At 42.5% G+C, this 13191-nt stretch overlaps 1 protein-coding gene across 6 annotated transcripts in view; it reads right to left on the bottom strand.

Moving 5' to 3' along the window:
* The window catches only part of FNIP2 (folliculin interacting protein 2), a 46830-nt gene that overhangs the window by 27736 nt on the left and 5903 nt on the right, over positions 1-13191 (bottom strand). For 2 of the 6 annotated variants that reach the window (XM_052690331.1, XM_052690329.1), the window contains exon 1: positions 5339-5860. The exons of 3 other annotated variants lie outside the window; for them this stretch is intronic. In XM_052690331.1, coding sequence (XP_052546291.1) covers positions 5339-5520 — 182 coding nt within the window. In that variant the 5' untranslated portion in view covers positions 5521-5860. Of the gene's footprint in view, positions 1-4055; positions 4187-5338; positions 5861-13191 lie in introns of those variants that run through there. One more of the 6 variants, XM_052690334.1, reaches the window with a different exon arrangement.

Below are 13191 nucleotides of genomic sequence, written 5' to 3' on the forward strand. Positions count from 1 at the left end.
GCAACTGCTTTTGAAGCACGCTCACAACTACAAACAGCCATTACAAGACAACTCAGCCTACTTTCTTCGTACTTCATCTTGGATTTCAGAGAACAGCTTCCCTTTCTACTGAGAAAGAAATTGGGCTGAGTCACAGAACAGTAGGGGTTGGTTGAGACCTCTGGAGATCATTGCTTGGAATGTGCCAGAGCATCCTTTTCCTTCACCTGGAAGATTTAACCCTAATTTTAAGTACGTTTGAACAGAATAAACCATATCCCATCTCCACTTTGAAGCGGCAATGCAAATACACGGTATCTAATGGCCTGGCACACACAGCTAGATGGTGGAACAATGCTAAAGGCTGTTTTGCCATCAACAGTAAATAAACTTGAAACATTTGGAACGCCTTGCCTCAACAACTCCAGGAGTGCCAGACACTGCTTTTCAAGTTCCCCCTTGAAGAGGGAATCACAGCTTTAAGCTAACCTGCACGACAGCAGTCCTGATTCCACAGCTGACAGCTGCCTGAAGATCTCCTGCACTCCACATACACATAGAACTGCAAGTAAACCACCTGTTTTACAAGCCTTCTGTTAGTTTCTCAGGTGACCACCTGTGCAACTCCATTACAAAATCCAGTTGTATCAAATACAAGAGTCAGAGCCATCAACAGACTTCAGGCTGTTCTAACCAAGGAACTAAGCTCTTTTCAACACCTGGTGCTCTGATACCTCTCCAGTACACAGCTGATCCTTTACTGACACATTGTGGTAGCACATAATACCATAAGCATTCCTGAAGTAAACGTGCTACTTTATTAAGAAGGCCAGAGGTCACCCTTCCTTTCAACAACAAAGAAAATACACATCTTTACATCTTCAATTTAAACCATAAGCAAGAACAAAGCTTCCTAAAACTAAAAAAGTTCTGAGGCAGGCACAACAGGGTCAATAGCTGAGATCATAGGACTGCAAGTCAAATCTGAGAAACATACATCTCAGGCACATTTAGGCAGTGCAGTCCTGTATTGGACCACCAAAGCTAAAAGCACCTTATCACACCATCTCAGAATCAAAGGGCTTGGAAGGGACCTCAAGGGATCAAGTCCAACCCCCCTGCCAAAGCAGGTTCCCTACAGTAGGTCACACGGTTAGGGGTCCAGATTAGTCTTGAATATCTCCTTAGGAGGAGACTCCACAGCCTCTCTGGGCAGCCTGCTCCCTCACCCATAGCATAAAGTCATTTTGCATGTTAGTACGGAAATTCCTGCGCTCCAGTCTTAGGTCATTGCTCCCTGTCCTATCTCTATATGCCACCGAGAAGAGCCTGCCCTCATCCATTTGCCTCCCACCTTCCTTGAGATACTTATAAACATTTATCAGAACCCATCTCAGCCTTCTCAACCCCCGGCTGAACAGACCCAGGTTACTCAGACTCCCTTCACACGGGAGATGCTTCGAGGCCCTCAACCATCTGTAAGGCCCTCCGCTGGACTCTTTCTTTTTGGCCCCTGTGTTTTTGGACTGTGGAGCCCAGTTACACTTGTGTTGCACAAGTTGAGGTTTCTTTATGAACAGGTGAACTCCCTTATTCTACACAAAAGCAAAGTGCTCAATTTTAAGTAAGAAACAAATAGGGTTTTATAACAGAAGCTGAAGCAGAAGCCAGTTTGAGAGCCTGCTCAGATGCCTTTTTCCATGAAGCAAAGCAGAATTAAAGATACCTGCAATCTTTCAGAACTTCAGGAAGCAACAGGCTGAGACATCTATTAAAACACATCATACAAAGCTTCATGTGAGTAACAGAACCACAGTAGGGAAGTAACTTCAGATAATGCTCCTGGCAGTAGTCAGCAAGCATCAGACTTATTTTAGCAAAGCCTTCACTTTGAGCCTTTGCACTGCACAGAACACTGATGCAGTCCTCACAGCAGTCTCACACATTACAGAAGCGATCCACCCTATTAAACATCATTTGGTAAGCTCAAGGACATCTACGGGCAAGCTTACAGGCATATAAATCCATTGTCTCATTACCTGCACATGGAAGCAGGCACAAGACTAGACAGATGACTTTTTTTCCCCCTTACACAAAAGTTGATGAGCACACTGATTACAGTACTTCCACCCCTTATTGTTTAAGCCAGTCTGTATAACACAGCCCTCAAAACAAAGACAGCACCATTCAGCCATTTCCTAAAAGCAGTGCTGAAGATACACAGTGCACAGACTCGCAGTACACAAACTCTGATTTCACGTGCATGAAAGCCAAAACCAAACCACTGCTTACATATCTTCAAATAAGCAAGAAGTTAATACAGCAATGCTGAAAGACACGCTTCCTTTTGTTCCTTCACCTATGCCTTATGATGAAAAGGGAAGATTATTTTACACAAAGTACCACTCATTTGAAAATGAAGCTCATTTCTGCATTGCATAGCTTAACTTCCTTTATGTTTAACTTAAAAGAAAAACCCTTTCATTCTCTTGCATCAGTTGTTTCTAAAAAGAGACACCAAAACATCTGAAATAAGCAGAGATATTTTAGTGTATTTTTCTTAAAAGCTCCTATGTGTGTACAGTGTGTTGACCTTGATCAATTATTTACAAATTTCTTAATCAATTTCCACTGCCAAGCTTGACCAAAGGACATACGTTTCTATGCATGTCATGAAAATAAATCCTGAAGGAAAGAACAGACTGTGAAAGATATGTATAAGGTGGGAAAACAGAAGATTCTGAAAACATTACGTGAGAAATTTACACCAGTTTGCACATTATTAAATTGTCATTTGTCAGTGAAAATAAAAAACCACCCATACCTAAAGCTTCATTCATTCTTCTGCTTATGGACTAGACAATCAACACCCAACACGCTTACAAAAAGCCTCCTGCTTGCTGGCTGCAGCACATGACAAGATGCTGGCAGTCCATTCCACGCTCAGCTACTAAATGCTGACAGCTAAGCAAACCAGAATTGCCTTTTCACTTCTTCAGCAGCATTCCCAACACTCCCCAACTTCATCTCTCAAGACTGTGTTCCTTACACTCGTTTGGCAAAATCAAAGTGGGCACATTCTTGATCGTTTCCTTTCTCCCTCCTTCCATCTAAAACAGCTTACCAAACTATACTTTAAGTACCTGAGGAAATTATGTGATAGTTCTATTTTACATACGCACCTACTAATCAAAGTGTTACTTCTTGTCAGCAAACAAGGTAATTCCCCAGGTAAGCATCAGTCTTGATAATGTTTTGTACAGAATGTGATACAACCATTACTTCTGTAAAACAACTGCTGCTTCTTCCAGTTACTTTTTAAGTCTCCCAAAAAAGTTCTCCTAAACACTGGAACACCACCTGCCATGGCCACGTTCAACTGCAAGCAGAATCAGACAAATTTTTGCAAGTGAAGATTTTCAATCTTCAATTCTTACTAGAGAACTACGTAACAAAACACAATGCAAAAGTCTCCCACACAAAAACAACGTGTTCTGTGTTGGAAGAACTACTTATTGCTTAAAAAGCACATTTGGATTTAAAAGGAAATTTTACAAACAAAATAAACAGGGTTTTGTTTACCTGGTATTTTTTTAAGCCCTTTGAACATCAAAATACTGCGTTACATTCAAATGGAATTCTGGTAACAGCACGCTATGGAAAAGGAAGAGCGTGAAGAGACTACAACCTAACCAACTTGTTTCACTTCAGGTCACAAACCATCATTATGTGAGACCCCAAATATTGTTTAAAATTAGATAAATTCAGTAAATGAACATGACTTTGTGTAGCTGTTCCTCTTTCATGTTAAACAAGGCTAACTGGACCAAACAGTTTTCTTAGTCAAGCAGAAATACAAAAGCTTAATGCGTCCTTTCTCCCCTTTTCCCAACTATGTGAGCATCCTCTAACACGTGTTGGCTGTGGTAGCTGCTGGACTCTGGCTAAAGTCTCCATAGCAGCAGAAATTTATCCCAGACAAAAGAATACAGCTCAAAAATTTGCTGAAAAAGGGAGTAAGTAGAAGGCAATGCAATCTCCACCTCCTGGTGGCAGCATGAGTTACGCTAACTCACCTCATCCTTGGAGCTGGATATCTCCAGGAAAGGGTGCAAGCTCCCTGTGTCCTTTAACTAAGTATTGAGGCTACTGAGAGCGTTAATTGGGTTCTCTTGTTCCCGGTGTCTGCTTTCTGCCTGCTTACCAAGGTGAGCTGACTCCCTAAGGGAAGTCGGTTCCAGAAGGGTTGGAACCACTGGAGCCAGCAAAGGGGGAAAGAGGACACAAGCGCGTTGCCAGAAAGCAAAGGACAAAGAGGCAATGTCACTACTCCCTTTAGCATCAGCAGTCTGTTTGAACCATTCAGCTTATCTGATCTCACCTTCAGAGTGGATCTCTCCCACATCAAGAAGATGCTAGAATAAACACCACCCTCAAGTCTAAATAAGGAAATAACATCAAGCTGGCTACAGTCATACAACAGGAAAACCAGCTTACCTGTGCCTACAAAATTAATAAGGACAATTCCTGTTAAACTTAAGTTCACTTTATCTCTCCAATGGTGGCACACACGTCACTGTCCTTTGGCTTTTTCACAATTCCTTCCATTACAGCTCACAGACACTGAGGCTCAAGTCTCACCGAGGGGAAAGCAGAACTGTTTGCTTTTGGAAGGGAGCCACAAAGGCTTGGCCCATACTGTCTTAAATCGCTATTCTCAGTTAGTAGAGATCTAGAGATCTCCAAACTCTTAAAAAAAAAAAGTAAGCTTTTAGCTGACTTTTAGAGCAATCAGAACACCTGCAATAACTGAAAAAGTGCCCTATTTATTTATATTTGAAGATTACTTCAGCAGACCTTAGAAAGTGACTAATCACCACTTCAGTGCAACACCTTCAGGTTAGAGAAATAAGAAGCCCAAAATCTACAGACCGACCTGCTGCTTTTTCTAAAGGCAATACTGAACGTACAAAAGTTATTCTAACGCTGTTTTAGAAGAATTTGGAAAAGGCTGCCCTCAACCACATTTCCACAGTCATGCAGCATGCTGGCACACACCTGAAAGAAGGCACAACGTAAACAAATGCTGTTGATGCTCGTTTACTTAGCGCTCGATCTAGAGATCTTTTACAAGCAAAGCACAGGGTTGCCTCCCCTATTCCCCCCCCCACTTCAGAGCATTCTCTCCTGCCTGCAAACCAGTGCTATCTGACCCAGTAATGCAGAAGGTGGCAAAAAAAAAAAAAGTGGAAAAGCAATTAGAAAAGGAAGGTAAGGTTATATAACCTTAAGTGAAAAGAGTCCACTATTCTTCAGAGAACATCAAATGTCTTACCTATCAACAAAACTCCATACATACCTGTTTTGCAGCAGCCTAGTCACTCTGCTCACACAGCTGACGCTTCTGTCTCTCAGAGATTTTCTAATCCTCTCATCTAATTTGGTACAAGAGAAATCATTTCCAAGCGGTACATCACTGTTGTTTCTTGCTCTTTCTATTTGTTCCCCTGCATTTGTAGTTTTTGGTGTACCCCCACACATTTTCTTTTGCTACAAATCCTCTTGCAAGAAGCTGAATAGATACAGCCTCGAGTAGGTTTCTTTACTACAGATCAACCATTAACGATGATAATTCCTATCAGATTTCTTCCCTACACAGGAACACAATCCAATGATTTCTTGTTGGAGGAAGAGGAGGCAAATACACGCCATTCATGAAGAAATACAGCTGAAGCTACAGTACCAATGCAATTATTCCAGACAGAAGAGCAGACACTACTTCCAAGTTTCAGAAGCCATTCTCTTGCTGTGTTAGTCTCCTACCAAGCCTGGCGCAAAGCTGCAGCAGATACAACAGCTAATATTGACTTAAACTGTGTTTGTTTCCTGGTATGCGATTAGGTAGCTGGCAATTATGTAGTCACAAGACCAAACCATATGGCCTCTTAAAAAAAAAAAAAAGCATAGTTGCTTTTGCAGTGACTCGCCCTTCGTTGCAAGGTTGTTCTAACACTGGCTACAACACCCTGTTAATGGCTCTCATGTGAGCAAGTGTCATCTGACAACTCCTAGCAACCTCATATAGCACAGGAGCAAATAAGAGTCTGTCATCATCGCCATATGGTTTATGGGGGGAGGGGGTTGGAAACTACCACCAAGAAACACTAGCTGTTTTGCACTGTAATGATTTTACTTTCAAGGACAAAGGACATTTACTCTTGAAGGAGAATTTCGAGGTACCGTTTTGAAAAGCTGTTAGAAAGAAGGGAAAACAACCAGTTTGTCACAGATATTGCCCGTTTGTGAGAACTTACAGTCACAGGCCTATTAAAACAATTCAGTGGCAGTATTGGTGACAAACACCTCATAAAACACTTCTAGCAAAGATCACACACAATTTGAAACAGGCCAATGGAACTTCACACTTGATTCAAGTTCATGTAATTCTGCTGGAGAACTGAGTCTTCCTTCCCAACACTGTTCTTAAAGAAACTAAATAAAACAAACACATCCACACAACTGCCAGTAACTCCTCATACACAGCTTCTTAGCTAAGGAGATATTAGCCTTCTGAATTAAAAAAGGAAACTAACCTTGCCAATGGTCACCCAGAAATACAGCAGGAGAGTTGGACAAGATGTCAAACCCCAGCGGTACAAGATACCTGCTGAATAGCACAGCATCCTCCTTAAAGGCTTTTTGTAAGCTCTGTAAACCACAACATCTAAGCCCTGGAAAAAAGACAAGTGGTCAAGTAGAGCATAGTAACACTGAACACCTTGCCCAGACACACAGGAGGAAACCTGAAGCAGTTAAGACCAAAAAAAAGAAGAAAACAGTCCAAATTATGTGAATACACACACAGACCTGGAAGTTCTGGATGAGGGAAATGGGTGCAGAGTTCCAAAACATCCAGTTAAATCCCAGTGTCAGAGACTAGAAATACGACACCAAGAAGCCCCCTAAAACTCCACAAGACCCCCTGGGAGCTACACAACAATATTTCATGGGCACTCCTGACATACTGAGGGAATTATGACTGGAAATCTACGGAACACGTCAAGTCTAAGGAGCAGATACTGCAGAAAATGGAAGAAGGCGCCCTCAGAAGTTATCCTCTGAGAAGCAGAGTTAAACCATTATTCTTTTTCTAGGCAATGTGACAGCACATCACCTGTTCTGTTTGTAGGTCATTTCTTGTCCTTCATCTCACTCTTACAGAGTTGCATACGTTATTCCAATCCATTCCCAGTAAGGAGATCTGAGGCGAGGGGTGGGAAGAGGAAATATATATGATGGAAGCTAATAAGAATTTTCTGTAAAAGTTACAGTTGTCCACTAAAATCTAAACACCGTTTTCAAATAACAAAATATTTGTGAAGTGTCCAACAAGGTTTTGTTTCCCAGATAGCTTTACAAAACGTAGAAAAAACACAGAAAGTTCGCATCATGCCTGCTGTTTCAGTGAGAATTTCATTCTATGAGTCATACTTACAGAGCTGATACACAAAAAAACAATGCCCACAACCCAGACATTTGGGATGAGCGCCAGAATGTATCTGTAAGTAAAGTGAAATCTACTTCGGATTGCTTAAAGACGAATTTCCCTCTTTAAGGCTATTTAATAGACAACGTAGATGTATTTTCCCTTCTCCTCTCCCAAGACAGCGTTTACTCCACGCTGCTCCTCTTTTTTACTGCCTCGGAAGAGCTGTGCCGATGCCACACCGCATTCGTTTTCCACAATCATTTAAAGTAGTCCTAATATGGTAAAGCACTGTTTAACCTTAGCTGAACCGCCTTGTTCCAGCATGATACATACTTACTAGCTTCATACAAGTTAGGCTGGATATATTGCAGATTAGTCACGCAACAAGTGAAGGAACATGTCATTTGCAGCACTTCCCTCACCTCGAGTTTTCCTACAGAAAGAGCTGTGGTGCAGCTCTCCATGTTAGATCACTGCCCACAGATGTTGCCTTTTTAGAAGAATAATTTCGCATGGTACTGCACGAAAAAGAAAACAGCGCTGGGTGTATTTGTTCACTGCAAATGCAGACCTAACTGAACTATCTGCACACAGTCAGAGAATGCACTGAATCTTTGCAAGGTTGGAAGTGTTTTTCACCATCTCCATCAAAAATCATCCCATACACATATACACACCTGACAGAAGCTAACAAGCAGTTCCATGCCAAGTTAAAGTCACCATAAACTGCCCACATCAGCTTTTCGCAACCAATGAGAAGAGCCTAAAGCAGCATTTCGCAACGCAGCCAACTTTCATAAGTTTGGATTCACCGTCCAGAGGCTTATCTCTAAGTCTGGGAGCCAGGTTCCATGCAATGTCTCAATGATAATGTTAAATAAAACAGGAAAAAAAAACCAAACCAACATACCAAGAACAGCATGTTTAAAGTAGCACCATACCCAGCACAAGACAATGTTTGGGGTTGCTAGCCCCCAAAACACAGTGCAAAAAAGAGCACAGGGTGTTATTCAGGGAACTGTAACCCCAGTAGCTTTCCAGCAGCTGGCAGACTGCAGTTTGTCCAAATTAAGTCACATATTCTGCAAAAGGGGTTTTACAGCATTCATCTTGATGACGGCAAAGAACCAAAGGCTCGCTTGTCCACAGAGCATTCTCCGGGCTTTTTTCTGCTTTAGAAAGATAAGGAAACCTCCAGGAAGCAGCTCCCAGCTGTCTCTGGAGCCAAAGCAGCCGTGCCAAGCGGCAGCGGCCTGGCAGGAGCGAGCAGCGCAGGTTCCGGCCCTCGGCCAGGAGCGGGCCGCCCGCCTCCTGCTGCCTCAGCGCCAGGTCTGGCCTAACACAGCGCTCACATGGCCCTCGCTCCAGCAGCGCCATGTGACCGGGCCGGCAGCCAGGAGCAGAGCTACTAAACGCACACGCTGCCGAGGCATGTTGGGCAGCTGCCTCTGCCAGAACACGAGAGCAGTACAAGCCTCCTGCCCCGCCAGCCTCACTGCCTGTGCTTCCAACCCTCCTTTTAACAGAGGGAAGCAGAACTGAATGTCGCACATTTCAGAAAAATAAAAATAAACTGCAGCAATGCAAGGCAAAATCTGGTATTCATAACGCTGAACCAGCTCATGTAGCATTTCAGCACTAAGGGGAAGTAGGGGCTGATCTCAGACCTATCATCTACACAGGCAAGCAGGCCCACACAGACACCACCACCACCACAGCTCCAGGCAGCATCCCGAGGCACTGGCTTGGTTGCCTGCTCCTTCTTCCTCTTCTGCAAAACTTGGGTTTGCTTTCTTTTTATTTATTTTTTTCCAAGTCCGTATGCTTGGAAAAAATACGCTGCTTTCAAACGCATGCTCAAAGCAGTAGGGTTAGTACGTGAAAATAAAAGCTATTAAGAAACAATATTATTAGAAATAAGTAGATGCATCCTCGTGCCAACTGATAAAGAAGATATGAACAACGTTGTCTGTGCTGTCTGACACTGAAAGATTCTACCAGCTTGCCAAAACAAGGACTGCTCCCCTGTTATGATGTTGGTGTGCGATGTCACAGGCAGCTGTTGGTGGCACAGCAGCAGAGGCTGAAGCTTCCCACCAACATTCCGCTCCATGTTATTGCTGCGCGACAACAGATGGCAGCAGAGGGGCCGTCTGACAAAATGGTGTCTGACACAGAAATGTGTATGGAGCAAAACTGTGCCAGCAAACTCCTCCAGACAGAAAAAAAAGGCACCCATTGACATGTGAACACGTACAGAGACCAAACAGTGGATGTGAGCACAGTGAGGCTGTGAGCAGTGTGTTTCAGTAGTGGCAGCAGTGGCTCTCCTCTGCTGGTACAGACTTTCATGAGTGGCACGCAGGCTGTTGTTCATTGCTGTGAAAAACGCACAGCCAGTGGTGGTGTCCACACTGAAAAAGTGTTCAGTAGCTGAGAATCTGCTCTATCAAACAGTGCTGTTGTGCTCTTTGTACCTGCTGTAGTTTCCATGGAAACATATGCCAGGCATTACTTTCAGAGCCATCAACGTATCCTTTTGGTAAGAACTCCAGCACTTGGAACTCAAAGTAACTAAAAGCACTTGCATGTCAAACTGAATAGAATACAGCTCAGTAACAAATTGCATCATCAAATTCACAAGTAAAAAAAAGGTCTTTTCATTTGGATGTTTTTTTTCCTTTGCTTCTTAATATCCAGTACCGTGGTTTTACAACTCTACTCTTGTATTTCATTAATACCTGTGACAGATAAACCTTAAGATAGCAAACGTGGCACGCCAGCACTGCTGAGAGCTGAAGCAGCTCAAATTGGTCAGCTAGCAAAACATGGCTGAGTTCTCTGTAAATAGTTACAGCCAGCTGTTGTAAGAGCAAGATGCTTCTTAACTCCTTTGGAAAATAAAAAGAGAATCAAGAGGTAACTGGAAAGTTAGCCTGCAACAATGGGAATGAAAAACGAATAAAGTATGTTGAATACTTTTGGAAATGCACTGATTTACCCTGCTGGCAGGAATATGGCAAAGAACACAGGCACAAGAAGGCAATACATGATCATCCTAAAGTTGCTCATGCTATAGCATGAACAGCAAAAGCCCATCGTCTCTCCATAGATGAATGCCAGGAAATCCTGACTTAGATTGAACGAAGTGATAACACAGATGGATATAACGTCAGCTCCGGCGTTTTTCATTAGTTATGGCCAAAAATACTGTGTTTTTGTCTTTGTTCTTGTTGTTATGACCATTTGCCTATTCCATCCAAAACACTTTCCTTAACCCTCAATTGCAGATTGTACTGAAAGCAGTTCTCCAGCACTGAATCCTGAAGGCCTTGTGCATATTTATTCTTACGTTTCACTACAAAGGAAAGAAGCCACGTCTCAGAACTCTGTACGAGTTCAGAGTAGTTAAATCACTTCTAATTTACCACCCTCTCAGTGAAATAAGAGAGACAAAACCAAACAAACCACAGTTTAGCCACAGCCTGGCATGGCAGATGCAGCCTTACTGCAAGACACTATCCAAGAGACTTACGTTTTGTTTACTATACCAATTGCATAGGATTTTGAATGTATAAATAGTCATTAAGTTATGAAATAACCTCTTGCTTAAAGTAGGCCAACCACTCTAACTACTCGCATAGATTCCTGAACATTTAATCCAATGTGATGGTATTGTATTAAAAGTTTATGCAGTCAGGTTTATAAGTACAAGTTGCTCATGCCCAGAAACATGCTAAAATAGAGTTTGTCAAAAGTGAAATATATAGACCAAAAGCAAGAAACGCACAGAAGTGAGCCACGTGCAACCTTGCTGTGCAATAGGAACATGTTTCACACATCTGGTAATAGGAACAACATAAAACTTCTAAAGCATCAAACTCGTGTAGCAATTGTCTACTTACCTAAATCAGAAACCATTCTCCCTGTGAGCAAGTAGGAATTGCTCAAGTGCTCAGTGAAGAACTGCTCAGTGATCCTCAGTGACACATTTACATAACCAGGTGCTTTATAAGAGATCTAACTTTCTCCTGAGATTAAACCTACAGGAGGAGGCTTATAAGGAATCACTTAACCACTACACATTCAGGACAACCAACAAAAAAAACCAAACCAACACAGAATTCTCATTTTATTTTCCAATCAGAACAGGGAAATCAGACAAAGAGATCAGGCAGATGCAGTGTAAATTGTGTAGTAAGATTTGCAGAGGTGGTTGACAAAAAAACCACCACAACAATCACTCATATTCATTATGAGATCCAATATTCTCTTCCCACTCTTTCCATTCCATTCTAGCCCTGGACTCATTGTCCAGTCCAGCTACACGCAGCCCTTTTATGAAGTTATCACACGCCACCATAAAATGACAAAGCAGCTTAGATTCAGATACTCATTCTTGTATCTCCATTCAAAACTACTCCCAAATATATTTGTATCTGTAAAACTTCTCATCAGAAATATTCAAGTCATCAGATGTCATTCACTCACGCAAAGTTGGAATCGCATGTGAAAGTGATCAGTGCTCAGTAAGTACAGACAGATGTTACGAATGGTATCCTGACAAAGGGAGTTAATTCTTCCCAACTCTTCACCTTGATGCTATGCAGAAACTCACGTAATGGGTGGTAAGGCAGAAGCTGGCGCTCCCGAATCTGTTTGAGCTGACTAACACATGAGAGCAACCTTCCTCCAGTCTAAAAGCCAGCATCCGCTAAGGGCTCAGATGCACGTTACCATGGCTATCAGCCAAGTGAACCAAAGTGGTTACCAATTCCCAGGCCTTTATTACAGTCATCTCAGTGCAGCTGAGGACCAGAACAACAGCTCGATAGCTATTTCTGCCTGCAGTCTGATAGTTCAACACAAAGTTCTGCAGGAGATGGTTATGTCACCAACCTTTAAACAGACAGGACTATCAACGCCGCTGCAGAAATGACAAGTATCCAGTGAGTAACACCAGCATGGGAGAAAGTGACATCATCCCACACCACTGCAGCCTGTTTTCCAAGAGCAAACCCTTGACATACACAGACTCAACTCTGCTGCTGCACAAAACTGCACCAAAAATCCCTTCTTCTTTGTGCCTTCCTACATGTTACCAACCTTCCTTACTGGAAGGTGAACAGGTCACTGCCCACATCGTTTAAAAAGCCGTGACTTACAAGAAATAAAAGGCCCACCAGCTTTCCAATGGAGCAAAGCATTAAAAATGAAGATCATAGATGGTCATTTTGTGGGAAAGGCAAGGGAAGATGACAGATACAAGCACTCCGTTCAGTACCAGTTGAATGAGTGAATACAGCCACACACAGAAACAAAGAAAACAGACAATCCGTGCGACCACAGGCTCATTCACAAGCTGCAGATTTTATAAAGTTTCCATAGCTGTCTTCTCTCAGGATTTGACAAAATGTTGTAATGTGAATGCAGTAAGCACCGCCTGATCTGGAAGCGATGCACTTCTAACGAAAGAACCTACTTAGAACTATGTGTTCAACAGTTTCTAAGTCAATCTCTTGAGGGTTTCCTTCAAAAAACCATTAACTAGTGTACTCTGCTCAAATTTCCTGTGCTCCTGAAGTTTTGCATTCACACACCCAGACCCCCAAGTCAAGCAACTTCAGTTGTCAGATAGCGTTCAGATTCAGAATTCAGTGCAAACAATTTTGCACAGAAATCCAAAGCACCAAATTTGTTCAAGCCATTGTTATTTCCATAAA

The sequence above is a fragment of the Tympanuchus pallidicinctus genome, unplaced genomic scaffold, assembly GCF_026119805.1.
Source record: "Tympanuchus pallidicinctus isolate F22 unplaced genomic scaffold, pur_lepc_1.0 scaffold26, whole genome shotgun sequence".
In the NCBI taxonomy this organism is placed as follows: domain Eukaryota; kingdom Metazoa; phylum Chordata; class Aves; order Galliformes; family Phasianidae; genus Tympanuchus; species Tympanuchus pallidicinctus.